This window comes from Staurois parvus, unplaced genomic scaffold, assembly GCF_062004578.1.
Source record: "Staurois parvus isolate SC_StPar_1 unplaced genomic scaffold, SC_StPar_1.0 ptg000025l, whole genome shotgun sequence".
Taxonomy (NCBI): domain Eukaryota; kingdom Metazoa; phylum Chordata; class Amphibia; order Anura; family Ranidae; genus Staurois; species Staurois parvus.
The window spans coordinates 4,945,286-4,959,439 of record NW_028317821.1 but is presented as its reverse complement, the minus strand read 5'-3'; the positions used below and the strand labels follow the sequence as shown (position 1 = coordinate 4,959,439).

The window sequence follows — 14,154 nt, the reverse complement described above, 5'->3', positions numbered from 1 at the left end:
TATCCCACCCCCATAATGTTTAGCAATGGGTGGACATGGAGGAGGAGCAAGGGAGTGGAGTGTCATTTACCACTGTGTATACGCCCACATGTGTGACTCTATAGCCACATGGGCTGCATAGATCAGCAAAAGGAGGAAATTAAAATCTTAGAAGGGAACTGATACTGGAGCTTGCTCAGTAAATGACAACAGCTGGTCTACACAATCTCAGGCTACAGAGAAGATGGAAGGGACAACTGAAAGCAGGATCAACCAAGTGTATTTCACACTACAAAAAAAACGAATACTTTAGTGGCTTTGTGAGTATGCACACTCAGTTACTGTATATAGCATGAGAGTTTTTCACAGTCTAAGGTTTAATGACACCTTACAGCTTGGGTTTCAACAGCCATGCCGTTAAAGCCAGAGACTTAAGTCTGCCATACATGGATCGGCTGAATTTTGATCCATGTATGTGGTGGGTGCTTGTACAGAAAATGATCAACCGATCGACTTCTGTACAACCATTCTATCACTGTATTCGGAGGGTGGGCAAGTTTCCTCGTTGTCAAAATACAATAGCTCCGCGGGGAGGATTCCCCCCTTCCAACTTGAATGTGTAGATGGGGGAATCAAGTTTTTTTTTTTTCCCATTCAACCCACCGATTAAATGAAAAAAAAAAAAGAAAAGAAGAGACTCATCTACGGACTGCCTTAGAAGCAGAATAGAATAGGGGGCCTGGGCCATTAGGTCTGGTCTATTCGCTAGCAAGGCTTTCTCGCTAACATTCTGAGTACGTCTGTGTACCACATTCTTCTTAGCCAATGTGGAGAGATTAGGTTCACCAGGACCCTTTCCTCCTCTGTTTATTGCAGCAGTCGAGGGAGGATCTTCATCAGAGGAAAGGCGTAAATCTGCTTGAACTGCGTTCAAAGACTCACCAGACCATCCACTGTGAAGGCTAGGGGATCCCTGGTCCAGGCTATACATTGATCCAGCATGTTGTTGAACTTGGAAGCCAGGATGTTTACATTTGATTTTCCCTGTCTTTTCCAGGTCTTGAAAGATCTCAAGGTGTAGAGACCACTCCTCTGAGTCCAAGCGTTGGAAGCTTAGGAGGTCTGCCTGCCAATTGTCTCCAGGGATGTGGATGGATGAGTTTCTGCCAAAGAGAGTATTAGACTTGTTTCCTTTAGAGTAGCCCAATTTCTGGTGCCCCCTGATGGTATATGTAGGTCACTATTGTGGCATTGTCTGACTGGGTGAGCTTGCGAAGGGAGGTCCAGTGTTGAATAAGAGAACCTGACTGCTGTCAGTTCCAGGATGTGTAAGTATATTTATTTTTTATAAATATATAAAATTGCCTTTCATAGTTCATTCATACATAAAGAAATCAGCATTTGCCAACAGCTTATATTGGAATGCCATATGTTCACAATCTAAAGTCCACAGGCCAGCTATTGTTATAACCTTCCCCCTTTTTTGTTTTATTTATTCCTGATATACTTATGGAGTCTTTTAGCATCTTCATGCTGGTTTCACAGTGGCTAGCCCTAACCCAATCCCAATGAGTTTTACAGCTTGTAGTAGATGACATGCCTACAAGAGTAACAGAGATAATAATCAATTGTTCCCAAACCGACAGGTGTGACCATATATTATCCTCCCACGGGAGAGTACAGGGACAACAGGTGACGGAGGAACAGTTATCTCAACTGGGAGACATCTGAGGGTGCTGCATTTACTAAATTCAGATTTATCAGTGTGAAAAGCCTTGCTAATTAAGATAGTTTGCTTGTGTCCCACTGTATAGAATGCAACAGGGGTCCCACAGAATCCATTAAGTCCTGAACTTTGCCAGTTTATACTGACGATAAAGATTACAGACACTTCTGATTGGTCAAAAATGTATGCGAGACCACAAAACTCACATCCACAAGATTACAGGACAGCTGTGGGAGGCACTTAATATGTAGGGACTGAGAGAGCTAGTCCACAATGCTGGTAGGGTTCTCCAATCATCCCACAGTCTAATATTTAATGTGTCCAGTCTATTGTAGAAATAATGAAGCCCAAAGCTAGTCAATCCAGTCATCACAGCCAGAGATCCTCTTAGTTCATCCCAATTAAACACTGCTGAACAAATGGAGAAGACTACTAGTATGGTGGACTGGAGTTTTCAGTCCATGCATATTAATTGCCTCCCACAGCTTCCAAGTGTGATTTACCATTTCTTTAGATTATTAAACCATTTCTGCAGTTGATGGGAAGTTTTCTGGGTTTATGTCACAAAAAACATGGTATTCAGTGGTGTTAAAGGTATGATTCAAGGGATTAATCCCACTCTGACAGGCATGTAGAGCAGGTGTAAGCAAACAACACATGAAGGCTATGTGCAATAGTAAGGCTGCATGCACACTGGGCGTTTTAAGAACGCTGATAACGTTAGCTGTGTAAAGTCATGTTAAAAATGTGAGTTTGTCAGAGATTTCTTAGCGTTTTTGTATTAGAGTTTAGCTGCGTTTTTTCGCGTTTGCATTTTTTTAGCGTTTTTTTCTTGCTCATAAAAAATTCCAAAAATGCCACACCGTGTCTTGCAGCGTTCAAGCTAAAAAAACTCCTCTAGAACCCCACTAGTTCTGGGTTTTTTTCCAGCCAAAAAAATGTCGCTGCCAAAAACCGCTGATTACAGTCTGTGTGTGCATTGGACACATAGGATAACATGCTGGGGAGTTCACTAGCTGTAGAAAAAAAAAATGTCAAAAGCCAAAAACAGCAGCTATAAAAATTTCCAGTGCAGTGTGCATGAGGACTAAAGATACAAATAGTGTTTACACTAAAGCTATAATGATGTTGCCTCCCTAAGTAAACACTACTAACCACAAAATCAGAGGTAGTTTGATCAATGAAACTAAACTTTTAGGAATTTATTATAAATCCTGTAAAATAATAATAATAGTTCAAAGCATTATATGTAATCAGAATGTGTTTGTAACATGCTGCTTCTGTAACTTGCTGCTGACCTGCACATTGAAGGATATTCAAACCCAAGAACATAATTTAATGTATTGCAGCTTACAGACCTAGATATTAGTTTACATTTTTTCCAAGAAAAATATTTTCAGCAAGTATAGAAAAAGCTGCCCACCTTGCCAGAAAAGCAGCGCCCTTGTTACTTCCTGGGAGCTGCAGCAAAAGTTATCTTCCATCCTAACTATATTTTGTGAACTACGAAACCCTGCCCCCTATGTAATAGAGATGTAGTCCATATTAGGGGAGAAGACTAGGGTGACAACCATGGCTTCCACTAAATAGTGGAGGGGTGATCTAGCCACCCATGGATAGGAAGTATGTTATCTGAAGGACTGAAGGATTACCAGGTGACAAAACGCAAAAGAAGCTTGGGGAAAAAAATTAAAGCAGCCACCACACAAAGGACCAGTAAGCTGCAGTATATTAGTATTGGGTTTAGATATACTTTAAACTGGAACTAAGCCTTCCCATGCTTTACAGCCAAAGGAGCTGTCATTTTATGCTGTTTGATCTGTGGTTGCCATGTTGCTGCACATGTGATTAGTTATGACATCAGTCATTTGATGGCTGGACAGTTTGATTGAGAGCTAAAAGAAGCACACTGGAAACGGTTCACACCATACCTGCAGAAAAAAAACGCAGATTTCACTTGCAGAGACACAAGTTTACATCAGTTTTCATGTGCGTTCCAGTGAGTTTTATATACACTGCAGATTCCTGTGCAAAAAAATCAGCAAATTTTCTTTGTGGCCTTGCAGATCTCATGCAGAAAAACTCACATCTCTGCACAGTGGTGTGAACGAGGCCTAACCGTTTTCAATCAAGGTATGCTTTGAACGTTCTGTTTTTGGGAAACAGTTAAAAGAGAAGTAGGGAGAAGAGAAGTCTTTTTTTCCCCCAGTTTTTCCCCAGTTATACTTACCTAGGTAGATGCAGCATCTGTCCCCCGCTGGCTCTAAGTGTGAGAACACAGCGACCACACGACCGCTGATCGCACAGCCGTGCTGAGCAAAGTGCGGAGACTCAGTTACCGGCAGTTTTGTACAGAGGAATAGTCACACATTCCTCCTGAATGTTGTGCAGCACTGTAAATGTTTAACATGTCATTAAACCCAAATCATCAAAAACTGTCAATACATGCTGTATTACATTGTGTTTATAATTGTGTACTCATCCACTAGAGCATTTGTTTTCAGTATACTGCAAAACACCTGGTTGATCCTGCTGTTCACTGTCCATCCCTCCTTGTCTGTATCCCCACTGCAGTCTGAGATTGTGTAGACCAACTGTTGACATCTACTGAGCATGCTCCAGTTTCAGTTCCATTCTAAGCTGTTCATTTGCTTCTTTTTCTTATTTGTGCAGCCCATGTGACTATAGAGTCAGACATGCAAGCGTATACACAGTGGTGAAATGACACTCCCATTTCTTCCCTTCTCCTCCATGTCCTCATATAGCTAAACACTGGGGGGGCGAGATATAAGATGGTGATTGATGGAGGCTGCACCTTTAATATTAGTCCCAGCAGATACACACCACAGACACAGGCTGAAGGGTCATGACAAAGCCTGTGATTGGCAGAACGTCCTCCAGGGGTGAACAAAAGTGAAAGCTATTGTCCGTCAACCTAAACTCTACCTTCACCATGTTATTGCAAAAAAATAAATATTTACTTCGAATTATTTGTATGAAGCTTTAACGCATTTTATTGCAATTATTTTAATTCTCTACTATGAAAGCCTCTTTTTTATGTCATGTGACCGACCCAGCACCAATGAACGCTATAGACACACAAATTCATGCATCAGCAGAATACTAGAAACTCCTCTCTCAAAACTTTCCGAGGACAGGAAAGACTTTGGAAATGTGACCTCTAAACAGCAATGATTAAATAAGGTACATTGTATTTCTAGTATCACTTTAATGGGTGTGTTCAATAATAACATTAGAAATTAGAATTGTTTGTGTGTTATTAGCCAAAGCACACTATTTTTGTCTAGTGTGACTAAGATAAGGATAAGATCACATTTTATGCAGAATTGCTGCAGAAAACCAGTTAATTCCAAGGGGTTCACATAATTGTTTTGCAACTGTATTGTCATAAAGAGTGTTTAGGGTAGTGTCCTAGCAATGTCAGTGAAACAAGGGTTGCACTTAGGGTATCTTGGAGGCTGGCCAGCACTGGCGAGAAACAAGTGAAGCATGTCAATCATACAAGGGTTAAGGAAGTGCCCTGTAAATACCCTGAATCCAGTGGGGCTGTTACAGGGGTCTCAAGCATGGCATGAGAGCCTGTTATTTTTAGTATATCTTCAGGAAATACCGACTGTAAATACAGTAGTTTATAGCATAGGCAGCCATTTTAGAAAGTTCATCTGAAATTAAAGTGCCATTAAGAGCTATGCTGTGCTGTGCTATTTTCCTACAAGGAACCCACTATGTGCTTTGTTGAGAAAATCAGATACTTTTTTTCTAGCTTTGCTAGCTCTGTGGCTGCAAGGATTTTGTGATCTCTCATCTAATAAGGTTATTATATAGTGAACTACACAAATGGAAAAATAGAGATATTTAGGTGTGTAAACCAAACTACAATAGACATCAATAGATGAAATGTATGCTTTTATTACTTATTATAATATAATAAGTGGAGACTAAACGCCCTAACACATAAAAAAAAAATTGGTTCAATCATAATTCATAATAACGTATTGATGAGATTATCTACAATAACAGTATCCCATACAAATTACTGAAATCATATATCTATACCTTTCTTCCAGATCATTTTTTTATTCTCTGCAAATAAACAGAAATTGTCCATCCAACATGTTTCCTGGAAAAGCGTCCACATTTTCAATGATTCACGAGCACCTTATAGGTAGTATCTCATCTAACAGAATTATACTGATAACCCATATATGATAAACCTTTGATCCAACCATTAATTCATATGGCTGCTTGTTTCCTCTCCCCTGTACTCAGGTACATCCTCTCAGCTCAGGCAGTTTGTGGCTTCAACTGTTGAGTCAGGCTTGGGCTAGGGGTGTTCCCTCTGTATTATGAAGGGACACCACTAAGGACCATTTATCCACAGGACACATTAGTGGAAGCCAAAAAACTCTCTGGTCTGAAGGGATGCACCTAAATACAAGGAAGCAGAAACACGCATGCATGATTGAATGACAGGAAGGTTCAACATATATGAGGTATCAGTACAATTCTGTTAGATGAGACACTCCTTTTAAAGGATAAGTTCTCCTTTTGGGAAAAAATATTAAATGCATATTTATGCAGGAGAAAAAAAAAGCGCATTTATAATTTTTTTCCTAAGATGCCTGGAAAGCATTGCATCTGTGATCAGTGGATTTGGGGTGCAATACCGGACTCCTGAAAACAAGCCATGCAGCTTTCAGCCTGTACCTTCATACGGACTGACTGTTTACAAGCTGCAGGCTTGTGAATGAACTACAAGGCAACTCATCAGCAATCCCACAGTCCATTCAGAACTACAAGCCACCAACCACAATGGCTGGTAATTTGTGCATTCACAGGAAACTGAAGGAAGGACGTGGTCATGTGGGCATGGCCAAGTTATTTTCAATAGCGACAATGGGGTGCAAGGGGAGATCTCCTGCTAGCTGTCATGGGGGGGAAGGGGGGTGGGGGGACAGGCTGCAGCAACATGTTACATGGTCTACCCTAAATAAGGATGGAGCATGTAACATTTTTCAAAAGGTGAACTTATCCTTCAAGCTTTACACGAATTCTTGAAATAGTGGAATCTGTTCCAAGAAATACTTTGGATGGACTATGATCTGGAAGAGAGGTATGAAGAGAGATACACACACACTTTCAGTAGTTTGGATGGGGTACGGTTAATGTGTGTTAGTGTTTAAACACTTTTTTTTGGCATTTTGTCATAATATTAAAGGACAAGTAGGGCCATAGTTATTTTGGCCCTGTTTCTCCTGCAAGTCACAGGAGTGCACTTCATTCTGCACTTCTGTGACCCAGATTCAGCTGTCAGCGGGCTAAAGTCTGCTGTTGGCTGACGTCACTCAGTCCAGACTCTGGAGATATCCCGACTTTATGTTGGGACACACCCAAATGCCTGACTGATAGCTGTCTCAGCCTCTCAAAACACCACAATGTGCCTGAGGCAGCCATTCCTGTCCTTTCCACAGGCCAGCGTTACAGTGAGAACTGGAGGGGCAAAGCAGAAGGCAGGTGACTGACAATCACTGACTCTCCGATCACTGAAGACTGAGAACTGAGCGATCAACGGCCTTGATTGCTTGATTCTCAGTCTTAGAGGGAGGGGGTAGTAGTATCTTGCAGTTTGGTTTACACACCTAAATATCCCTATTTCTTTATTGTATGTACATTTTCTATACTAGATTGGGATATGGTGAGACATTCATGTAATTCTGCTCCAATTTTTCTAATGAAACTTATTATGGGATATGTAATGAAATTAACAAATTGAGACAAAAAAGTAAATACCTCAGGTTCTAAGACGGAGTCGTCAACTAGCACCACGTGTACTAATTTTGGATCAATCATCACAGTCTCACCTCCCTGTGAATATTAAAAAGTAGTGTCAGCATATTGCAACACATTTGTAACCAAAAAAAACCCAAAAACACTAAAACAAAATGGAGCATAAAAAAAAAAAAAAAGAAGATAGCTTTCAACAGAACATACAAAATTACAAAAGGCAGAGCTTAGATATTTCTGAATTTGGGTTGAATACAAATTCATAGGTTTGGTCGTCCTGTCACTTAAACAAGCTAGCTCAGTTATTAAAGAATAGCAAAAAATCTGGAATTATCACAACTGACTGGCTCCCAGTCCTACCCCTCTTTCTACCAGTCTTATTGTTGCTGTACAGATAGGAAGGATATACATTTAAATTCAGATAGATACTTATACTAGTTGCATTAAAAATAAACACATAAATGTAAATACATAGCTGCATGAATTTGTGTCTCTCTGGAGGCCAGGTTTACTTAATTAAACTATAAAGGCTAAGTTTAGCTTTTTGAAAACAAAAGTAATAAATGTGCTTAAATAATTTTTTTTCACAGCAGAGCATTACATCTCAAATCAGTCCTTTGGTAGCGGATGGAACTTGTTTATTTTTAATTCACAAATTCCCGTAAATAAATGACGATTTTTAAAATGTGACAGCGGGTGTTAGGGAGAGGACCCCCCCCCCCGGTCACAGGGAAAGGGGATATCGGGGGTGCAAGGGGCTAGTCTGGAGCATATTATATGTTACACCCCAAAATATGGGTATAACTTGTAACATGATTTAAAAGGTGAACTTATCCTTTAACCATAAATGTCACTAAACATAACACATAGTATTTTAAAGTTGAATTGGCCAATTAAAGCGATTCTAAAGGTTTTTTTTTTCTGGAAAATAACAAGCATGTCTATACTTACCGACTGTGTGCAGTGGTTTTCCACAGAGCAGCCTGGATGCTCTTCTTGGGTCCCTCGCAGGCTCTCCTGGCCTTTCCCCCTCCTGTCGGGTGCCCCAGAGCAAGCAGCTTGCTAGGGGGCACCCGCTGCTCCGTGTGTTCATTCAGATGAGGTTGCGTTGAGTAAATGAATACCCAACATGCCAAACCTTAAATTTGTGTGTGCTAACGAAATAGCGACAAACTTCAGTACCCTATGTTTTCTATAGACAATACTTCAAAAGCCCCTATAGGTCATCAGTTTAGTATTACGGAGGAGGTCTTGTGCTAGAATTATTGCATTCACTCTGGCATGTGCAGCGATCGACGTTTTCACACATAGGCATCTGATAGGCCTGATACATGGCAGGAGCTTGCATGGAGGAAGGGGGGGTTCTCTGATTCCTCTTGTATTGAATTGTATTTTAACTGTACTGTGCGCCCTCATGTTGTAAAGTGCTACACAAACTGTTGGTGCTATATAAATCCTATATAATAATAAATTCACTTTTTACATGCTACCAAAAGAAAGTCAAGGCTGTCCATACAATTAATTAGTTTTAATTAAGGAAAGTTATTGGCCATTGAGCTTACATGCTACAAAATTGCAGATTTTACACTGGTTATTAGAGTATGAAATGATTGTGGTCATCACACAGTTAAGGCACTGCTAAGAAGCAATAACAGACATAAAACAGTTGATTGTTTGGGCACACAAAGTCTTCAAATGTTAAAATTAGATTTGTTTTCGAAATGTATACATACTTCACTCATTGTTACATTTATTATACGGCTAATGGGATCTTGATGGGTCACAAGCCCATAAACCCAATCTTCATCTTCATCTGGCCTGAACACTTTAACCTCCTGACCTTGAATACTGCAAATTCCTAGACAATCAAAAGAAAATAACATACTGTTATAGCAGTAAATATCTTTAATTTCAAATAACTATTTTAAATCAGACTTTGTGGGGCCTATTACTGTAGGATTCCTATAAACTATACAGTCCATTTCAGACCATAAAGCAGTAACCAAAAACAAAAGATTATTGGGCATTTCAGAAAGTTAAAATAACGCCACCCCTTCCAGCCCCATGCAAATGTCAACTTTCAGAATGCATGTATTTGCACAGAAAATTTCCATTGGTTGAAAGAGGACTCTAGGCAGGCAGGCAGTGCTTTAAAGGCAGGAGAAGGCACATGAAGGCTAAGGAACACAGGCTTTTTGGCACCACTTTTCACACAGGCGTTCCTTTTTTCATCAGTTCAGTCATGTCAGTTTCTACATCCTTTACCAATGCAAAAATGGACTGTATGTCTGTTTACATCTGTTTTTCATCCATTCCAGTTTTTTTGCACGGAACAAAAATAGGGCTTTCTTCCATTCAAAAGAAAACAAATGGATGTTAACCCCTTGGCGCTGGCACCTCCCGGCCCTTTAAGGGTTTTAGAAGCTGGGAGGCGGGGCGGGGTTTAGGGTCATGTGACCGCCGTGACACACCGCCACATGATCAGGAAAGGTCCCAATCGAAATAGGAGATAGGGACCTTTCCGTGAGTACCTGACCTTTGCTAGGAGCGCGCATGGTGTGTGCTTCACTGTAAGCACACTGATTGGGATGGCTGTGATGTGCACAGCCATCCTGAGCAGTGTGCCCGAGCTGACAGAGAGAAAGACTGTTTGTAAAGAAAACAGTCTTCCTCCCCATCGGTGATTGTCGGTAATCACCAGCCGGGACCCCGTGATTGACATCTGCGGCTGCGAAAGGCGGCGCGGGTAGGGCTCATGCACGCCCTCAACCCGGAAATGCAAAATCAAGTATATATGCGTGGTTTTGCGCACCCGTGCCGCCATGCAGCAGTATATCTGCTATACGGCGGCGGGTAAGCGGTTAACGGATGTAAACAGATGATCATTGCTTACATCCGCTAGTCCATAGAAATATATGGATTTTCGTTTTAAAAACAGCCCGTTTGAAAGGGGCATAAAGAGAAACTTCACCCTACCTATCAATAATTACATTTTATATCCCTAACACTTATACCACTAGTTGATAAGAGTCCAGAGTGCCTTACTTGCAGGCAAAGTTCTCTACACTGCCCTTCTCCAGCACTGCCATCTTGAACTGAGATCCAGCACACACACACGCAAAATTCCTCAAACTGTCTCCCAGGATGTGTGACAAAAGACATCCCAGGAGGCAGATTGTGGGATCTCATTCATGCGCAGAAAAACTATGGGGCTCCTGGAGAAAGGATTGAGTATATGAAGTTAGGAAAAACACAGAGCTGTTGTGCTAATCCAAAGGCTTCAATACTTTGACTAACTGACCCACAAGTATTTAGAACAGGAATTCAAACTTTCCTGTCCAATGGGAATTATTTAAAGAATATGTTACCCCAATATTTCACATTCCTGATATGTGCCTGTTGTACCCTGTCTTTGTGTTAAAAAATATCCTGTTCTCTTTGTATTGTTTCCTTTGTGTTAAATTCATTGTGTTCTTGTCAGTCCTCCTGCTTTTCTATTTCATACTGGCCCCACTAGACATAGAAGCCCATTTATCCCAGCTTGGTCACTTTTCTGGTAGTGCTTATAGGACAGCCTGCCTGTCTTCCAATGATCACACTTGTGCGAACCCCCCCCCCCCCCCAACTATTCACTGGGAGGATCAGTGTACTACTCTTTCGCCCCACCTCTCGGTGTGTGTGTGTGTGTGTGTATACACACATACATACACAACACATACATACACACCCTGTTCTAAATTATTATGCAAATTCTATTTAAGTGTCACAAAGATTAAATATTTTGTTTTTCAGTTTAACTCATGGATGGCATTGTGTCTCAGGGCTCTTTTGATCACTGAAAACAATCTCGGACACCTGTGATAATTAGATTGGCAGATGAGCCCAATTTAAGGAAAAACTACTAAAAGGAGGGTGTTCCACATTATTAAGCAGAGCACCATTTTCAAGCAATATGGCGAAGAAAAAGGATCTCTCTGCTGCCGAAAAGAGTGAAATAGTTCAATGCCTTGGACGAGGTATGAAAACATTAGATATTTCACAAAAACTTAAGCGTGATCATCGCACTATTAATAGATTTTTGGCTGATTCAGAGCACAGATGGGCCGTGCAGATAAAGGCACACTGAGGAAGATTTGTCAGATCCATGCATCGGATCAAGAGAGCAGCTGCTAAAATACCATTACATAGCAGCAAATAGATATTTAAAGCTGCTGGTGCTTCTGGAGTCCCACGGACATCAAGGTGTAGAGTCCTCCAGAGTCTTGCAACTGTGCATAAACCTTCTATTCGGCCACCACTGGTGTAAAGATGACCTCTGCAAAGTATGTGGAGTTTATGACTGACCACTTTTCTTCCCTGGTACAGAAGGAAGAACTATGCTTTCTGTAATAAAATCATCTTCATTCATGACAATGCACCATCCCATGCTGCAAAGAATACCTCTGCATCAATGGCTGCTATGGGAATAAAAGGAGAGAAAGTCATGGTGTGGCCTCCATCCTCCCCTGACCTCAATCCTATTGAGAACCTTTGGAGCATCCTCAAGCAAAAGATCTATGAAGGTGGGAGGCAGTTTACATCCAAACAGCAGCTCTGGGAGGCTATTCTCACATTTGGCAAACAAATTCAAGCAGAAATTGTCCAAAAACTCACAAGTTCAATGGATGCAAGACTTGTGAAGCTGCTATCAAATAAGGGATCCTATGTTACAATGTAACGTGACCTGTTAAAATGTTTAAAAAGTTAAACTGTTGTTAAAAGTCTGATTGAAATAGCTTTTGATTTCAGTAAATATGCTGCAAACACAACAAATGACAATTTTCAGTTCTTTACAACCTATAAAGTGTTTTGAAACTTACTGTGCGTAATAATTTGGAACAGTGCATTGGAAGTTTTTTATGTTTAAAAAAAATACTGTTATCATTAGGAGGTTTGTGCAATAAAATTTGAATTGTACTCTTAATAGTTGATAACATGAGAATTATGTTGACTGTTATTTATTTACATCAATTATTTAGGTAAATGAGAAAAATATAATTTGCATAATAATTTGGAACAGTTTGTACACACACACACACACACACACACACACAATTTTCTGGCGTATAAGACTATTTTTTATACTTAAAAATATACCCCAAAAATTGTGGGTCGTCTTATACGCGGGGTATAAAATGTGAACCTTGAGTTTGTTTGGGTCAAGCTGGCTGGATGTGTGGTAATACTGTACATACAGTATACCATGCTGAGCCAAGCTGGCTCAAAACAAATGTCCCTATGACAGATTAATCTGTCAGCCCGCTGGATGTGCGGTATATACAGTATACTGCTCTGAGCCAAGTGGTTTCAAAACGTACCGGTACGTCCCTACTGTAATCAGCCCGCTGGATGCGTGTATATACGGTAGCTGTGGCTACATACAGTATACACTGGGCCAATCACTGCGAGTGATGTATTCTACTAATGAATACAAAGCCTGCTCGGATTGGCTGAGTCAGAGAGGTGGGCTGATGATGTCACAACCTCAGCCAATCCGAGCAGGCTTTGTATTCATTAGAATACATCGCTCGCCGTGATTGGCCCAGCGTATACTGTATGTAGCCCCAGCTACTGTACATACACACATCCAGCGGTCTGATTACCGTAGGGACATACCAGTACGTTTTGAAACAGCTTGGCTCAGTATACTGTATATACCACACATCCAGTGGGCTGACAGATTAATCTGTCATAGGGACATTTGTTTTGAGCCAGCTTGGCTCAGCGAGGTATACTGTATGTACATTACTGCACATCCAGCGGGCTGTATATATACTGTATGTAGCCGAAGCTACCGTATTACCACACATCCAGCGGTAACCATCTGATTTGGAATTTGATCCATATGATGACTGTCTTACAAATGTATCACAAGAGGTCATTCATGAACTTATGATGTCAGAGGATGAACATGAGGATTTTGAAGGATAACCGGTAAGTCATAACCATTTCAATTAAAAAATCTGATGTTTTTAAATGGTGTTGCCTCGGAAGGGGGGTAGTCTTATACGGCTAGTATAGCCCAAAATAGGTTTTAACTGGAAAATTAGGGGGTCGTCTTATACACCCAGTCGCCTTATACGCCGGAAAATACGGTGTGTGTGTATATATATATATATATATATATATATATATATATATATATATATATATATATATATATATATATATATATTTTTTTTTTTTTTTTTTTTTTATATATATCTATACACAAATGTTTTGCCTTTCACTTCTATTATTAACTGAATGGGTTGTTTTACACAAGGTAATGGTTCACATATACTTTAAAGCGTAAGTTTAGCCGTTTGTTTTTGGATACATAAATACAAGGGTTACGTGTAATGGCATGCATTACATTCTGAGACTTGGTGGTGGAGATCCTATCATTCATCTGCTCCTTTACTAAATATCAGCTTTAAACCATACAATCACAGAGCGGTATTAAATCAAAAGTTTAATATATTGCAGCTTACCAAACATTAGATGTGGTGGCTGCATTCATTTTCTTTTTTTAGGTTTGGTTCACACTATGTGGGCTGGTTGCAAGTGAAGGAATTGCATTTGTTTCCGCACCTTCAAACGGCCGCAGCCGAACCGAGTTCATT

The 14,154-nt window shown here is 40.4% G+C and overlaps 1 protein-coding gene across 1 annotated transcript in view; it reads right to left on the bottom strand.

The window, feature by feature from the left end:
- KDM3B (lysine demethylase 3B) overlaps positions 1-14,154 on the bottom strand; it is an 85,035-nt gene that overhangs the window by 52,926 nt on the left and 17,955 nt on the right. Inside the window, exons 5-6 of the mRNA XM_089694057.1 lie at positions 9,244-9,368; positions 7,517-7,591 (exon numbers count right to left, since the gene is read on the bottom strand). Coding sequence (XP_089550183.1) covers positions 7,517-7,591; positions 9,244-9,368 — 200 coding nt within the window. The remainder of the gene's footprint in view (positions 1-7,516; positions 7,592-9,243; positions 9,369-14,154) is intronic.